Source organism: Lipophrys pholis (assembly GCF_963383615.2).
Source record: "Lipophrys pholis genome assembly, chromosome: 14".
NCBI classification, from domain to species: domain Eukaryota; kingdom Metazoa; phylum Chordata; class Actinopteri; order Blenniiformes; family Blenniidae; genus Lipophrys; species Lipophrys pholis.
In genome coordinates, this window is record NC_137633.1 from 8,741,720 (window position 1) to 8,754,550 (window position 12,831).

At 43.1% G+C, this 12,831-nt stretch overlaps 1 protein-coding gene across 2 annotated transcripts in view; it reads left to right on the forward strand.

Annotated features, from left to right (window-relative positions):
• Positions 1-2,260: 2,260 nt before the first annotated feature.
• Positions 2,261-12,831, forward strand: part of sntg2 (syntrophin, gamma 2) — a gene marked incomplete at its 5' end in the record, with an annotated part of 94,001 nt that continues 83,430 nt past the window's right edge. The window contains one exon of one of the 2 annotated variants that reach the window (XM_080480851.1): positions 2,261-2,619. Coding sequence is in view for 1 of the 2 variants with exons in the window: in XM_080480852.1 (XP_080336978.1) it covers positions 2,551-2,619 (69 nt within the window). The remainder of the gene's footprint in view (positions 2,620-12,831) is intronic. The other variant, XM_080480852.1, reaches the window with a different exon arrangement.

Consider the following 12,831-nt stretch of genomic DNA (forward strand, 5'->3'; position numbering starts at 1 on the left):
ACTTCGCGGTGCATGAAGTGCACTGGGACAATACGGCGGATGTGACATGAACCAAAGAGAAAGGAATGCGAGAAACAGCGTTAATCAGCACAGGGCAGCGCCGACACACTGAGAGGATGAGAAAACCCAAGTGTGACACCACAGATCAGACTCGACTGAGGAAAGTAACCAGACAAGTAGAGGTACCTTTTTTTTTTTTTTTTTTTAGCAAAAGACATGAAATAAGACCGCTAACACTAAGGAACTGACAAGACATAGAACAATAGTAGGAGGGGAGTACGGACAGGAGACACTGGAAAACCAAAACATAAGGACCAAACAGCAGCTTTATGACACGTCTGCTAGTTTTCTATCAGATTTTTATCTTATTTTATTTGTGTCTTGTTAAAACCGCGCTGCACCTCTCTGTTGTCGTTCTCCCTCCATTGGTAGGACACCGTGTCGCTCTGTTGTCCTATTATTGCCATTTTTATTATTTTTTTTGTCACATCTGGAGCATTTTAGGTCTGATGTTTCCCTGTCAGTCACACTTCTGTTTGTGTGTGTCGCTTTCTGGAAAAAAAACAAATCAGTTACATATCTGGGATCAGGCCGGAGTGGCCCTGACCGGATCCGACCCCAGAGCCCGCTTACTAATCCATCCATGCATGCCGCCCTGAAGCTCTGCCCGGGAGGCTTCCCAAATGTCCACAGAAATTAATTAGTGCCAGTATCCATTAAGATTTAGCCGCCGAGCTCCACCTGAACACCCGGCGGAAGAACTTCAATTCACGTTCGAGTCAGACACATTTCACTGCCTCCACCAGCGCCGGTCTCGTTCTAATGACTCCCAATTAACACTTCATTAAAGACAAAGATACTTTTGGAAGTTAGTGACAATAGAAAAGAACTACTTGCCGCACTTTTGCCTCACATAAAGACGATGTCTGATTGGAGTGTGCTGCATGTTGAGCGTGTTATTCTCGTCTGTGTTTTGAGGGCATTTTTTTTTTTTGCCCACGGTCAGTTGGGATTAACCCTTCGTAGGATAGCTATTAAAGATGAAGTATCCCAAGTGTCTTGGGAGTGGAAAGTGCTCTTACTTTGCCTCCTTCAGTTGGGCCTGTCCAAATAATGTGCATACAGTTGCATTAACTTGGAGTTGTTGTGACAGATTGGCTGAGCTGTGAGCGCTGTTGCGGGCCGGCCTGATGACTGATTCGTGAATTAGGTTAATCTGATGGAACATAAATTACTCGGAGGAAGATGCTCTACAGTTTGCAGGGTCGCAGTGTTTGGTCGAAACACATTTGTGACAAGAAGAAGAAGAAGCAGCAACATTAAACCCAAGATAAACTCCCGTCTCGCAGGCGGCTGCGGGCAACATTTATAAATTATGTTGCCGATCATTTAGCGCTTGTTATGCATCGCCGCCAACGCGGACGCAGGCTAGTTAATGGAGGAAAAAAATTGTTAATGACAAAAATCCTGCAAGGAAAAAGGGATTCCTTTGAATCTCAGTTCTGCCCCCAGGGGAGGCAAACTTTCACAACCACTGATACAGGCTAGTGCTTTTGTTCTTCTTCTTCTTCCAGGATAACATCTTTCATGTTGCTATCATGTGTCTTTGGGTCACTTTAGATGAAATGGGATGCTCAACCTTCATTAGAGGACATTAGTGGACCAACGGCCTCATGAAGACCAAAGAACACATCAGACAGACATGTCTGACAAACATGTGGAGGACAGGGCTCAGTGGTCAGATGAGACCAAAACGTATCTTTTTGGACTAAACACAAAATGCTGTGTTGTTTATAACTGGCACTGCACGTCACCCTGAACACACCATTCCCACTGCGGAACACGGTGGTGGCAGCATCATGCTGTGGGGAGGTTCACCTTCCAGCAGGATGACGACCTAAAACATAAAAGCCAAAGCATGTAGAGACAGACCCCAAAAGACTTGAAGCTGTTATTGCATCTAACGGTGGCTCATGGTGGGAAGAATACTTTTGCAAGCCACTATAAGTCAATTAGTCAACAGTAAGCTACACATAATAATAATAATAATAATAATAATAATAATAATAATAATAATAATAATAATAATAATAATAATAATAATAATAATTAATAATTGAGCATTTTCACTTTAAACTGCTTAGTAAGCAGAACAGAGACAGCAGCTCTGTCGCTCTTCTTGTCACTGGCTGAATTGCGGCGCGCGGCGGGATGCGGGTCCGGTCGTGCAGTGACGTATCGCACGGGAGGGGTTGTCGTTCGGAGTGATGAGCGGCTGCGTGCAGAGCCGCGGAGCCACGAGCAGCCGCCGCTCCTCCTCATTGGTCCCCACTGTGGCTCCAGTTCATCACATTTCGGGATTCGCACAGCTGTTTCATTAAGAAAACAACTAAAAAAAAAAATAAAAAAATAGCAGCGCCTCGCGCCAGCGCAATCAGGCATGCTCTCTCCGCCCGCCAGCGTTGGGAGACGGGACGCCGTTGAATAACGCACGCAAACCCCGCTGCAGGATAAATGACTTGAGAAACTCTGGAAGTGAGCGGATGGGAGATGAATGTGGCCGGGAAGCAGCAGCCTGAGCTGATCGAGCGACCCGCCAGCCTCCCCGTTCCAACTTCGGCAAGTACTCCGTGTCACCGGGAAAACTCAGTCCTCGGCTGTCACGTCGCATTCATGCATGCGGGCTTGGCAGTTTGACGCCTTCACGCACGGATACGCACTCCAGACTCCCTTCGAAAAACGGACCGATTTTGTTTTCCTCGCTCGTAAATACTTTATAGAACGGAGCTGCACATTATGTGTTCACAGGGTTAACCTGTTGGAGCATCTGCACAAATCGGCATACATGTAGTAAACTGTTTTGCTGCTAATCCCATGCACTTACAACTTTGTTTAAATGACTGTGTTTATTGAATTACGTTATGGCACTTAAGCGTGAGCGACTCGCTTTGGCGACGCTGCGCGTTTCGTGTAATAAAAAAAAATTGGTAAAATGCAGCCAGAATCAGGGTTAGGATTTTCCACGCACATGCCGAATACACAATAAACCGCGTGTTCATACGCGAAAACTGTTTATTGCTTTTAGGGAGTCGTATCAACAATTTAAAATGAGATCATTCTTAAACTGGCGCATATCTAAACGCAGTCTGGTTCGATGTTCCTTCACGGCGCGTTTCGGTCGGTAGTTGACTCGCTGTGGCAGGAGCATCACGAACACCCACCTTTAACTCTAACGACAGCACAGGATGTCGCCGTTATATTTCTAATGAGAGGGTTAGTTATTGGGTGTATTTGGAATAGAAATGAGTTTCAGGTTAGAGGCAGCTTCGTGCCCTCACTGTTTTTACTTACTGGTTGATGCTTTTTCCCATCTTCATCGAGCTGATGCACCTAGTTAGATTTGGGTTTAGACTATTTTTAACCTAATGATTAAAAGCTACTGGAGATCTGACCTTTTCCCAAAGTCCCTCGCAGGCACTGTGCTCCAAGAAATGTCTTAACATTTTGTATTATTTGGAGTCCCAGGAAAGGACATTCTAAGGTAAAATGTCATGTTTGCACTTGGACTGGATTGGTCATAAATGCTCCACATGATTAATGCATACCTTGCCGAACTGTTAAGGTTTTTCAGAAAGTTTTGAAGAGAGCCCAGACCATCTTCCTCCACATTTAGTCCAGTTAACACCTCGTCAGGATCCGGTAGCGCCTCGGCCAATGTGGCCCTGCAATGCTCTCACCTTTTCCCACTTTTAAAGCTGGACACCTGAGCCAGGAGGGACGTGCCAGTCTGCAGCTCAATTGTGTCCAGAGCGAGCTCGGTTTTCAGACGGTTTCCAGCTCATTATTTACCACCAACTCGTGGCTAAAATTGCACAGACTGTTGCACCGGATGCTCGCACTCCACACCAGGTGGTCATTGACGTGCCTGATGAAGTTTCGGGGCCTTTAGCGCATGCTCTCCTGGGGTTCTACTGTAACTAAACTCAGACTTCTGCTTGTTAAGCCTCTTCTTTCAGAACAAAGATATGGGCGTGAACTGATGCCTGCATGTGTCAATTAGGGATGCGCCTGTTTGCAGCATGCAGGCTTCCACAGCTCTGCTGCGAAATGAAGCGAAAGTGAGAGAAAAGGAGTTAACAAGGCTCGTATTTATTACCTCCATCATTGTCCTGGTGGGTAGTAACTTTCATCCGTCTTCTATAAAGCCATAGCCAACTTGTGGTCGCTGAATATTGCAGCTGATCCCAGCCAAACACAGAGAGACGGACTGCTTCATACACAAACTCGCATCTATGGGCAACTTTGAGTCGCCAAGTAATCTCTAATGCTTGTGTTTGGACTCTGGGGGGGGAAAAGACCCATCCAGATAAAGCCCCCACATGCCCAGGGAGAACATGCTGATTACAAGCTTGGTCTCAAACCAGATAGAGTCTTGCTGTGAGATGAGTGCTAATCTGGTAGTGACTTGATGTCATTCATAAGCAAATCATTTGCATGAGAGGCAAATATTGCTTTCCAAGAGTAGTTGGGCCATGAGATGAAAATGTGAGCATGTATGTGTGATTTTCTCTTTTTGTATTTCCCCTGTGAAGGACTGGCGCCCCGTGTAGTGTGCACTCTGCCTTCGCCCTCGGCTGGCTGGGATCGGCTCCAGTGGCCCGAGACTCTGAACTCAATAACGGTGGAATAGGAGATGATGGTTGAATGGAAGGAAGATAATCAGCACTGTTCTCTATAAATGCTCTCTGGGCATAATCATCTTTTCGTGCGATGGCAGTAGTAGGGTGTAAAGTCCGGTCTTGACTTGCTTTGCCCGCGTCCACCCTCCCGAATCTAATGAATGTGTCATCGTGACGCTCTGCAGAAAACCCCGTACGACTCATTAGAGCGAGCCGTCTCGGCGCACCAACGCCACAAAAACTGCAACAGGAGCGTGCGCCTCCGGATTAGCCAGCATGACTTGTGTAAATCAGGTGGCGGCAGAAGTCGGCGCGAGTTGAAGCAGATTTGTGCTGAAGGTCAGAGCCTGTTCCAGCAGTGGCTGTAAATACAGTGGACTGCTTCCTCCTGTCCAAACACGGGCAGCTCTCTGCCCACACTACATGTGTGCATTAGCCTGGCAGTGTGTTTGAATTGCATGTCAGGGCGTATTAGCGCTGTGATGGACAGGCTGGGTGTTTTCCTGCCTCTGCATGCTGGGAGAGACTCCAGCCCCGACTCTCCTCAAGCAGTAACGCTTGTTGGGCGAATACTTGCAAAGTGCAATGCACAACTTTTTTTTTTTTTTTTCTTCCTCTCCGCCTCGGCAGTGACTGCTCAAAATCTGTACCGGACTGCACCATCCGTCGCAGGTGGTGCCAGGATTATTAAATATTGGCTGAAGTCCTGCTACTTTTGGTTGCACTCTGGAGATAAATGGGATGGATTCTTTCAATGAATTATGATCGTTCCCTTCCGATGAATAATACCTAATTTATCCTCCCTTTTTTCGGTGTTTCAAAATGATCAACTTTAGTGTTTGAAGAAGCTGGTTTAAAAAAAAAAGAAAAGTCTTCTTTAACGTGTGGGGTAAGAACGAGCGTTCATAAAGCATTCATGCTTTTATCCAACACCAGTGTGGGGTAGCCACACGTCAGATATAATTTGAATAATAATATTTGAATTCTGCCATTTAGATATTTGTTGCACTGTTTTTTTTTTGTTTTTTTTTTGACAACTGTATTCAATGAGAGGAAAACAAAAGAGAGTCACTGTGACAACATATTTCATTTGCTTGCATTGAGCATTGAGCATTGTCAGACTGTCAGTTTAAGCCTCCCACTGATGTGGTTGTGGGCGGGGGATCAGAAAATTCTATATTCTATGGGACAGTTGTGTCGTTTTCCTTGAAGGAGGTTCAGACAGACTCCCATCCTTCAATAATGTCATTTATGATGTCCACTTATCAGTATTTAGTAAATATATCTGACCGTTTGTCTGTTATGCTGTTGTAATGGTTTTACACTCAATCTTAACTTTTCATTTCTGATTCATGATTAAAGCTGCAGAATATTCGGTCAAAAATAATGACTGATCCCTTCTACCTGTTTGATTTGAAATTAAGAAGTAAAAGACTATGGTGTGAAAAGCACCCTGACCCAACCCCCTTTTCAATGGTGAAAACAGGCAGTGTGGTATTACTGTCGCATAGTTACTGTAATATTCTGCTAGTTTTTCACCGTGAAGTATTTTAGTATTGTGGGAAACGGGACGGGGATAGTGAAATGGAACAATTCAATTGAATTAGCTGATTTATGCTTCGTGTCAAATTTGCCATAAATGAGAAAATGCAGATTTTTACTATAAGATGATTTGTGTTTTTTTGCAATAACTGAATTTAATCAGTGAAAAGTAAAATACTGACTGTCACCAGTGTCACATGGTCATTGAGCACAGCGTGAGCTGCATGTTTAGCAGTAGAGTAGCTAGTGCACGCAGAGTGTTCAGGTACAGTGTCGAGCGTGTGCCGCCTGCATCTCGACGCTGGAGCTCGATACGCGACCCCAGTTGTGTTTGTGAAACTGGGGGAGAAGTTATTTAGTTGGTGAAGTCCCAAAAGAATTTGACACCAACTGCAAAACAACAGCCGTGTCACCACTATGAATTATAAAGCGATATTGTAACATTCACTGGATCGTGGATATTTTTGGGTAGATTCATTCATGTACCCAGAACACAATTCGACTGTCGGTTCTTCGTCTGGAGCCACGCTGGTACCTTCTTTTGAGAAGGTCGGGTAGGACGGGTCACTAACCTGTCGGTCTGAATGAGTGTGGTCTCCTGTTTGTCCCCCGTCTTTGCTCCATGTCAGCTTTGATTGTATGATTTGTAGAAACATTTAAGTAGATGATTATGTATTTGTGCTTTTGAGATTTGTTCTTTTAAGAAACTGTTCTTTCTCCTGCTCATAATTTACATCAGTCTTTTACAATTTGCCTATTTTGCGTATTGATATTCATGATAATGATTTGCTCTATTAAGTTGGACAAATACCAATTTTGATTGACAATTTGGTTCAGGTCTCTAAGAGAACATTTACTTTATGGCCCTCGTTTACACAACAATATTTTCAAGTGAAAATGGAAAACTTCCATTTAATTTTGGGTGTTTCCTACGGTCCTCTGAGTCACTGAAAATGCAACTTTTTGAAAACTGCTTCCCAGGTGAAACTTTTAACAATCTCTCCGTGTAAACGGGGGGAAAACCCAGCTTTTCCGAAACGCTGCTACTACGCAGGCACCCCACGGCCATAGTAAGTAGTCCTCCTGCAACATGCGCCAGTTGATGGACAATAACAAACATGGCGGCCTCCAGAGGGTCATGACTCCCCGGTCCACGTTCTCCGGGGACTTGGCAGCTTTATAGTGGAGAGTCACTGTAATGGCAATCCAACTCCATCGTGTGTCCATATGACTGTCCCTGCACTTGGCATTGTTAATGTTTATAGTGTTGTGTTCTCTGCATGCGTGTGTATCTGGTTTCATCACAAAAAAAAAACCAACAAACAGTGCCACCTCGTGTCCTGGCATGCTCACTACATCATTTTGAGCCATTTTCTGTTTAAACGGACACTGTTTTCCAAACTTTTCCGAAACAAAAGTGCAAAAATGTTTTCACTTGAAACGTTGTTGTGCAAAGTAGTGCTAAGAGAGTAAACGGCCAGTTGGTGAACGCTTTTTGGTTTGTTCCGAAAGCAATCTGCAAATATTAACACTGAAATGTCCACTTCTTCTTCTCATAAGGCCAAACACCTACGCTACTTTTCCTCATCTGCCCTCATGAGTAAATCCAGTATGCAGAAGTAAAACTTGTGAATTTTCCCCCCCAAGTTAAACGAACTGTACGTTGCCAACAGGTGGTCCTGGGCTGAGAGACCCTGAGAGTCGGCCATGACGGTTCCTGCTCCAGTGTGAGCAAATCGAGGCTGCAGCATCGACTTTGAAATATCGACAGTGACGGAATGATTATTCACGCCACAGCTTTACAGGATCGCAGATTCAGACGAGGATATCGACTTGGCTGGCCGGTGTAACCTTTTGCAGGGCGGGGTGAAAGATGGCAAGGACGAGCCACAGAGAATATCAGGACAATCGAGATGAGATAAAAGTGATAACATGATTATGAGAGAAATCAAAGCCTGGCTGGTTTCTCCTGGAAAGGCATTTAAAAAAAAAAAAGAAAAGAAAAGAAAAGTGACATGTATGTCCAACCCCCCGTGGTCACATGCCTGAGGGTTTCTCTTGGCAGGAGCTGCAGAAGCATAATTATACCCCAGTGGAGTGTGAAAGTCGATGCTTTTGTATTTGGAAAGTCAATCATATTTTAAGCAAATCGCTCCTGTTGGAGCATGAACACGCTTCCCCCTCAACTTTTTATTCCCCTGGAGCTGCTCAGGTAATTGGAAAGGACATGACATAATCAGACGATATATTATCATCTCCAACCTCTGCTCCCTGTTTATGTTTTTTTTTTTTTTTTTTTTTTTAATGAAAAGGTTTTATTTAGCCTCTTTCATGGGCTGAACAATATTCAATTTTCTCCTATTACTGAAGTCGGGCTCTTCAGCCTGAACTGTGGGATTTAATGACACTAGAGTGAGATTGCTGACACGTGCCACGTGTTGTCGGCTTTCTTCAAGCGCTTCCTCTTCAGACTGGAGCAAATGTCGGCGAACACTGTTCACTTTACATAGATATCACTTCCTGTCGGATCCACTCCTGAGTTTAATGCTAATCTCCTTATGGCGTGTGTGCTAATAGCAGGAACCCGAGAGAGTTGAGGCGGGCCAAAGGGCAGACTCCCGCCTTATATCATGAATTAGTCTTATTTTTAAAGCGTATAATTAGTCCCTGTAGGAAGTGCAAAGATACATATATAATACAATATTGTGCACAGTCATATTCCATTATTCAGCTCGCTACAAAACCAGGCGGTAATTAAAGCCCTTAATTAGTCGCTGTTGTTAATTTTTTAAAACGTCAAGAGGATATGCCGTGTCGTAAATCCCGATGCATCAAAACAAGTTGCGGCTGTCACCGTGTGGAACCTTTCGTCAAGTGTTTCCCCAGCAAATAAAAGGAAACTCGTCCTCTCCATTATTAATACCCACAGCGTTTCATTAGCATTTTTATTTAGATTCAAGGCAGGGAACTTATGCATTTTAATGTCCCCATTCATTTCCAAGTGAGATATGAAGAGACTACCTTCTACGGATGATAGCGGATTGTTGGGGGGGCCCGCTCCGCTCGCCACTTCAACACCACCGCACTTCAAAAAAACAGCAAAGACTAAAAATAATGGTAGTTTGCATGTCTGAGGTTTGTCCTTGAAAGAAGGTGGGGGTGGGGGGTGGAAATAAAAGTATGGAAATATAAACAAGCCCCACGTTAGTTCCTCAAAATCTTAACGGTTGCCCCAAATTTCTCATCCCACTGTGGCAACATCACTCAACGCCCTCCGCTTCACCTAAATTAAAGCAAACTGCAACTTTTCCGTCGCTCTTCAAGATGCAATCATTTGTCTTTGTTGCACGGATGAGATAACGACACGAATCCCACTGAAATCTCAAACAGGAGGGTAATGGATGTAAAATCTGAAGGCTGGTTTTCCTTCATCTAGTTGTTGATCAGTTAGAAGACACACACACGCACACACAAGGTAATCTCACACCCGCCGCCGTGCTGAATTAGGGGAAAAAGACCGCGGCTATCTAACGCGGCGGGCAGCGCTGTTGTTTGAGCAGCAAAGCTGTGCGAGATGAGCCTATTCAAACAATGAATATACAATGGAGAAGGAACTACATCAAGTGGGTTTGATTCCCGACGGAGCCGCTTCGAGTCGAAGATTGAGCGGAGATGATTGCGGCGGATATAACGCCGCGCCTCTCCCGAGTTCATGGATATGAGGATCGCCGCTATCCCAGCGACGGTTTATTGACCTTCTGGAATATCGACGTGCAGCACGCCGCCTCATATAGAATACCTACCGATGCGCAGGGAAATGATCTACGTAATGCACATTCAGTCATTTGCCTACAGATTAATTTAAACCGTCTGTTTGCTGTGAAAAACTGAACTCCCACATCATTACACACCTAGCTGCCTCTGCAAATACCTGCTTTTCATTGCTAATCTCTCTATTCAGGCAAATCTGTGAGCAAAGTGGGGAAAAAACAAAACAAAAAGAAAAACAACCTTTTCTTGTACTCGGCGACTGAAATTCTGGCGTTCTGCTGAAATGTTCTTTAGATTTATACTTGGTTTTCAGGGCTTGGTGACAGCAGCTGCTGGAGCTATAAATGTAATATCTGGAGGAATCCCTCTTGTCGTTTTCTTCAAGTTCAGCAAAAATATTTACTTTCACTTTGAGCTGATGAGATTATGATCAAAGTTTACAGCAGCATAATGTGTGTTGTTCTCTTGAAAGCTACAGTGGGCTGAATCTATGTCGCGCCAGTTCTGTGTGCTGACTGGTGAGTTAGAGCTGCACAAGGTTTGGTGATATTTTATAGGAGAATTCTATTTTTAAAGTCTTGATCTTTATGTAGCTAGGATGGTATCATTTGCCTCTTTGCACATATGTTGATATTGATAATGTATAAAGAAAGAAAATGCTTCTCCCAGAAGTTAATAATGTCATTTATTCTGGGTGAAATGCTATAGAGATGCAGTATTAGAACACCTGACTAATAAACAAGAGATGATGACTCTACTATCGTCCGTGTGGTTCAAAGTGGTATTACAACGAGCAAGCTCAAAATTCAAGCACAGTGCATATTCGCACAACTCTGGGAAAACTTGGACAATACAGGTTTTACTTACAAAGCTTAGTTTCCTTTCATCATTCACTTTGAATGATGATCTCTGGAGGAGAAAACAAATTTTGCAGATGACACTTCATGTTGACTGACATTAATGTCAAACTTTACTGTTTGGCAAAGGGAAGAAAACAGATTTCTTGGGCTGCTTTATGTTTGATTGGCATGATATTAATACAAACACAGTGGTGCCCAGAGGGTGAATCATCAGGATCTTTATTTGATGCCATGCCTTCTGTTAGACTGGATTGACGCTTATCTAGTGAAATATTTCATCATTTACTTGCATCCATTGGGTGCTGGAAGGATTATGTACAGACTTACTTGATTCTGATTTCAACTACAGCTTCATTGGTCGACTTATAAAAGCTCAAGCTTTTTCGGTTATTGTGACACTATGACAATGAACGGTTGAGTCAATTGTATTTCTAAATGTGTTGTTTCGCTCGCTCTTTCAGAGTACAAAAAAGTATTTTTGTTCTCAAGACGATTGTATCTATACCAACAGGCAACATGAAAACGTTAGAAAAACTGCTATCGAAGCTACATTTTGTTGATGAAGCCGGTACACCATGCCCAGCCATACTGAAGCTGAGACCTTCAAACGCACTTTAACTCAAGATTCTGACACCAGGTGAGCGGCTCTTTAACAACTAACACGCAGCAACGACAAAAATGGTTCGGATTCCCAAATTCCAATACATTTGGAACACACGATAACACTTGGGGCCCCTTTTTTACAAAAAAAAACGTTTTTAAGTGAAAATGGAAAACGTTTGTTGCGTTTTGGGGATCTATTCACATGACAGCGACGCTTGGAGCACTGAAAATGCAACTTTTCAAAAATAAATCCGTCTTCATTGAAAGGTGGTGGTGGGGGGAGATTTTTCTGAAAAGCTGCTACACGCTGCTACACGCTACCACATCCGTAGTATCTAGTTCTTATGTAATAGCAGTCTAACTTCATCATCTGTTCATACGAATGTCCATGCACTCACCATTATTAATGTTTAGAACATTGTTTACTGTGCACACGTGTTCAAAAAAGCAGCACCCACTAGTGGCTCTACGTTTAAAAACTACACTATTTTCAGCATTTCTTCCATTTTCGTGTAAAAGGACATCGTTTTCAAAACACTGAGTAAATGTGAAACTTCTCTGAAATGGAAACACAAAAAAAACATCTTTTCCCTTGAAATATTTCACCTGTTCGACTTGACATAAATGACCACAGATTATGAGCTCCAGTGACGTAAAGAGGAAAGTGTATTTTATCTAATAAAAGGAGGTTGGTTTCATTTGAGTTGCACAAAATGTGGTCATGTTGATGTTGGGTGTTTGAGAAACTGAAAAAACGATGGAGACTCTTATTGTTCTGATGGCAGAAAACGGGTTTACCTGCATGTATATTTAATGTGACTCTTTTAAATTAAGATGATTGGATGAAAGTTCTATCTTTATAAATCTATTTTGGCTCACGGGATCAAAAAGGAATCTAATGTTGAACACTTATGCAAAATCCTTGTCGTAACATGACTTTTCTGTTCAGTAAATTTGAAACTGTTGACTTGAATGTGATCGTAGTCTACATCGTGTGATATTCCTGCTTTGTGTTTAGTGCTACGGTTTTACCTAAAGCTGGAGTCACAAGCCCCTGCTGTTGTTCAATAATACATAAAAAAAAAAAAAAACAGCAGCAGAGACGCACCGCACTGATTAATATAATCAATCATTCTAAAGTCATATAGAACTTTATAAAAGACACCATTGTTACCGCGGTATTTAAAGTAGGTCTTACAGCCACAGCATGTGAACTCACTCATTCATATTCAGTTTTGCCACTTTGCTGTGCCCACTGTCATGTAAGAGTGCGTCCTGATTGAAAGAAGTGAAAATAGTTCCACTAAATGTGGTAATTAGCTGCGTGGTAAAGCCATGTTAGAAGAAATTACCAAAGTTGTCCCATTTAAAATGAT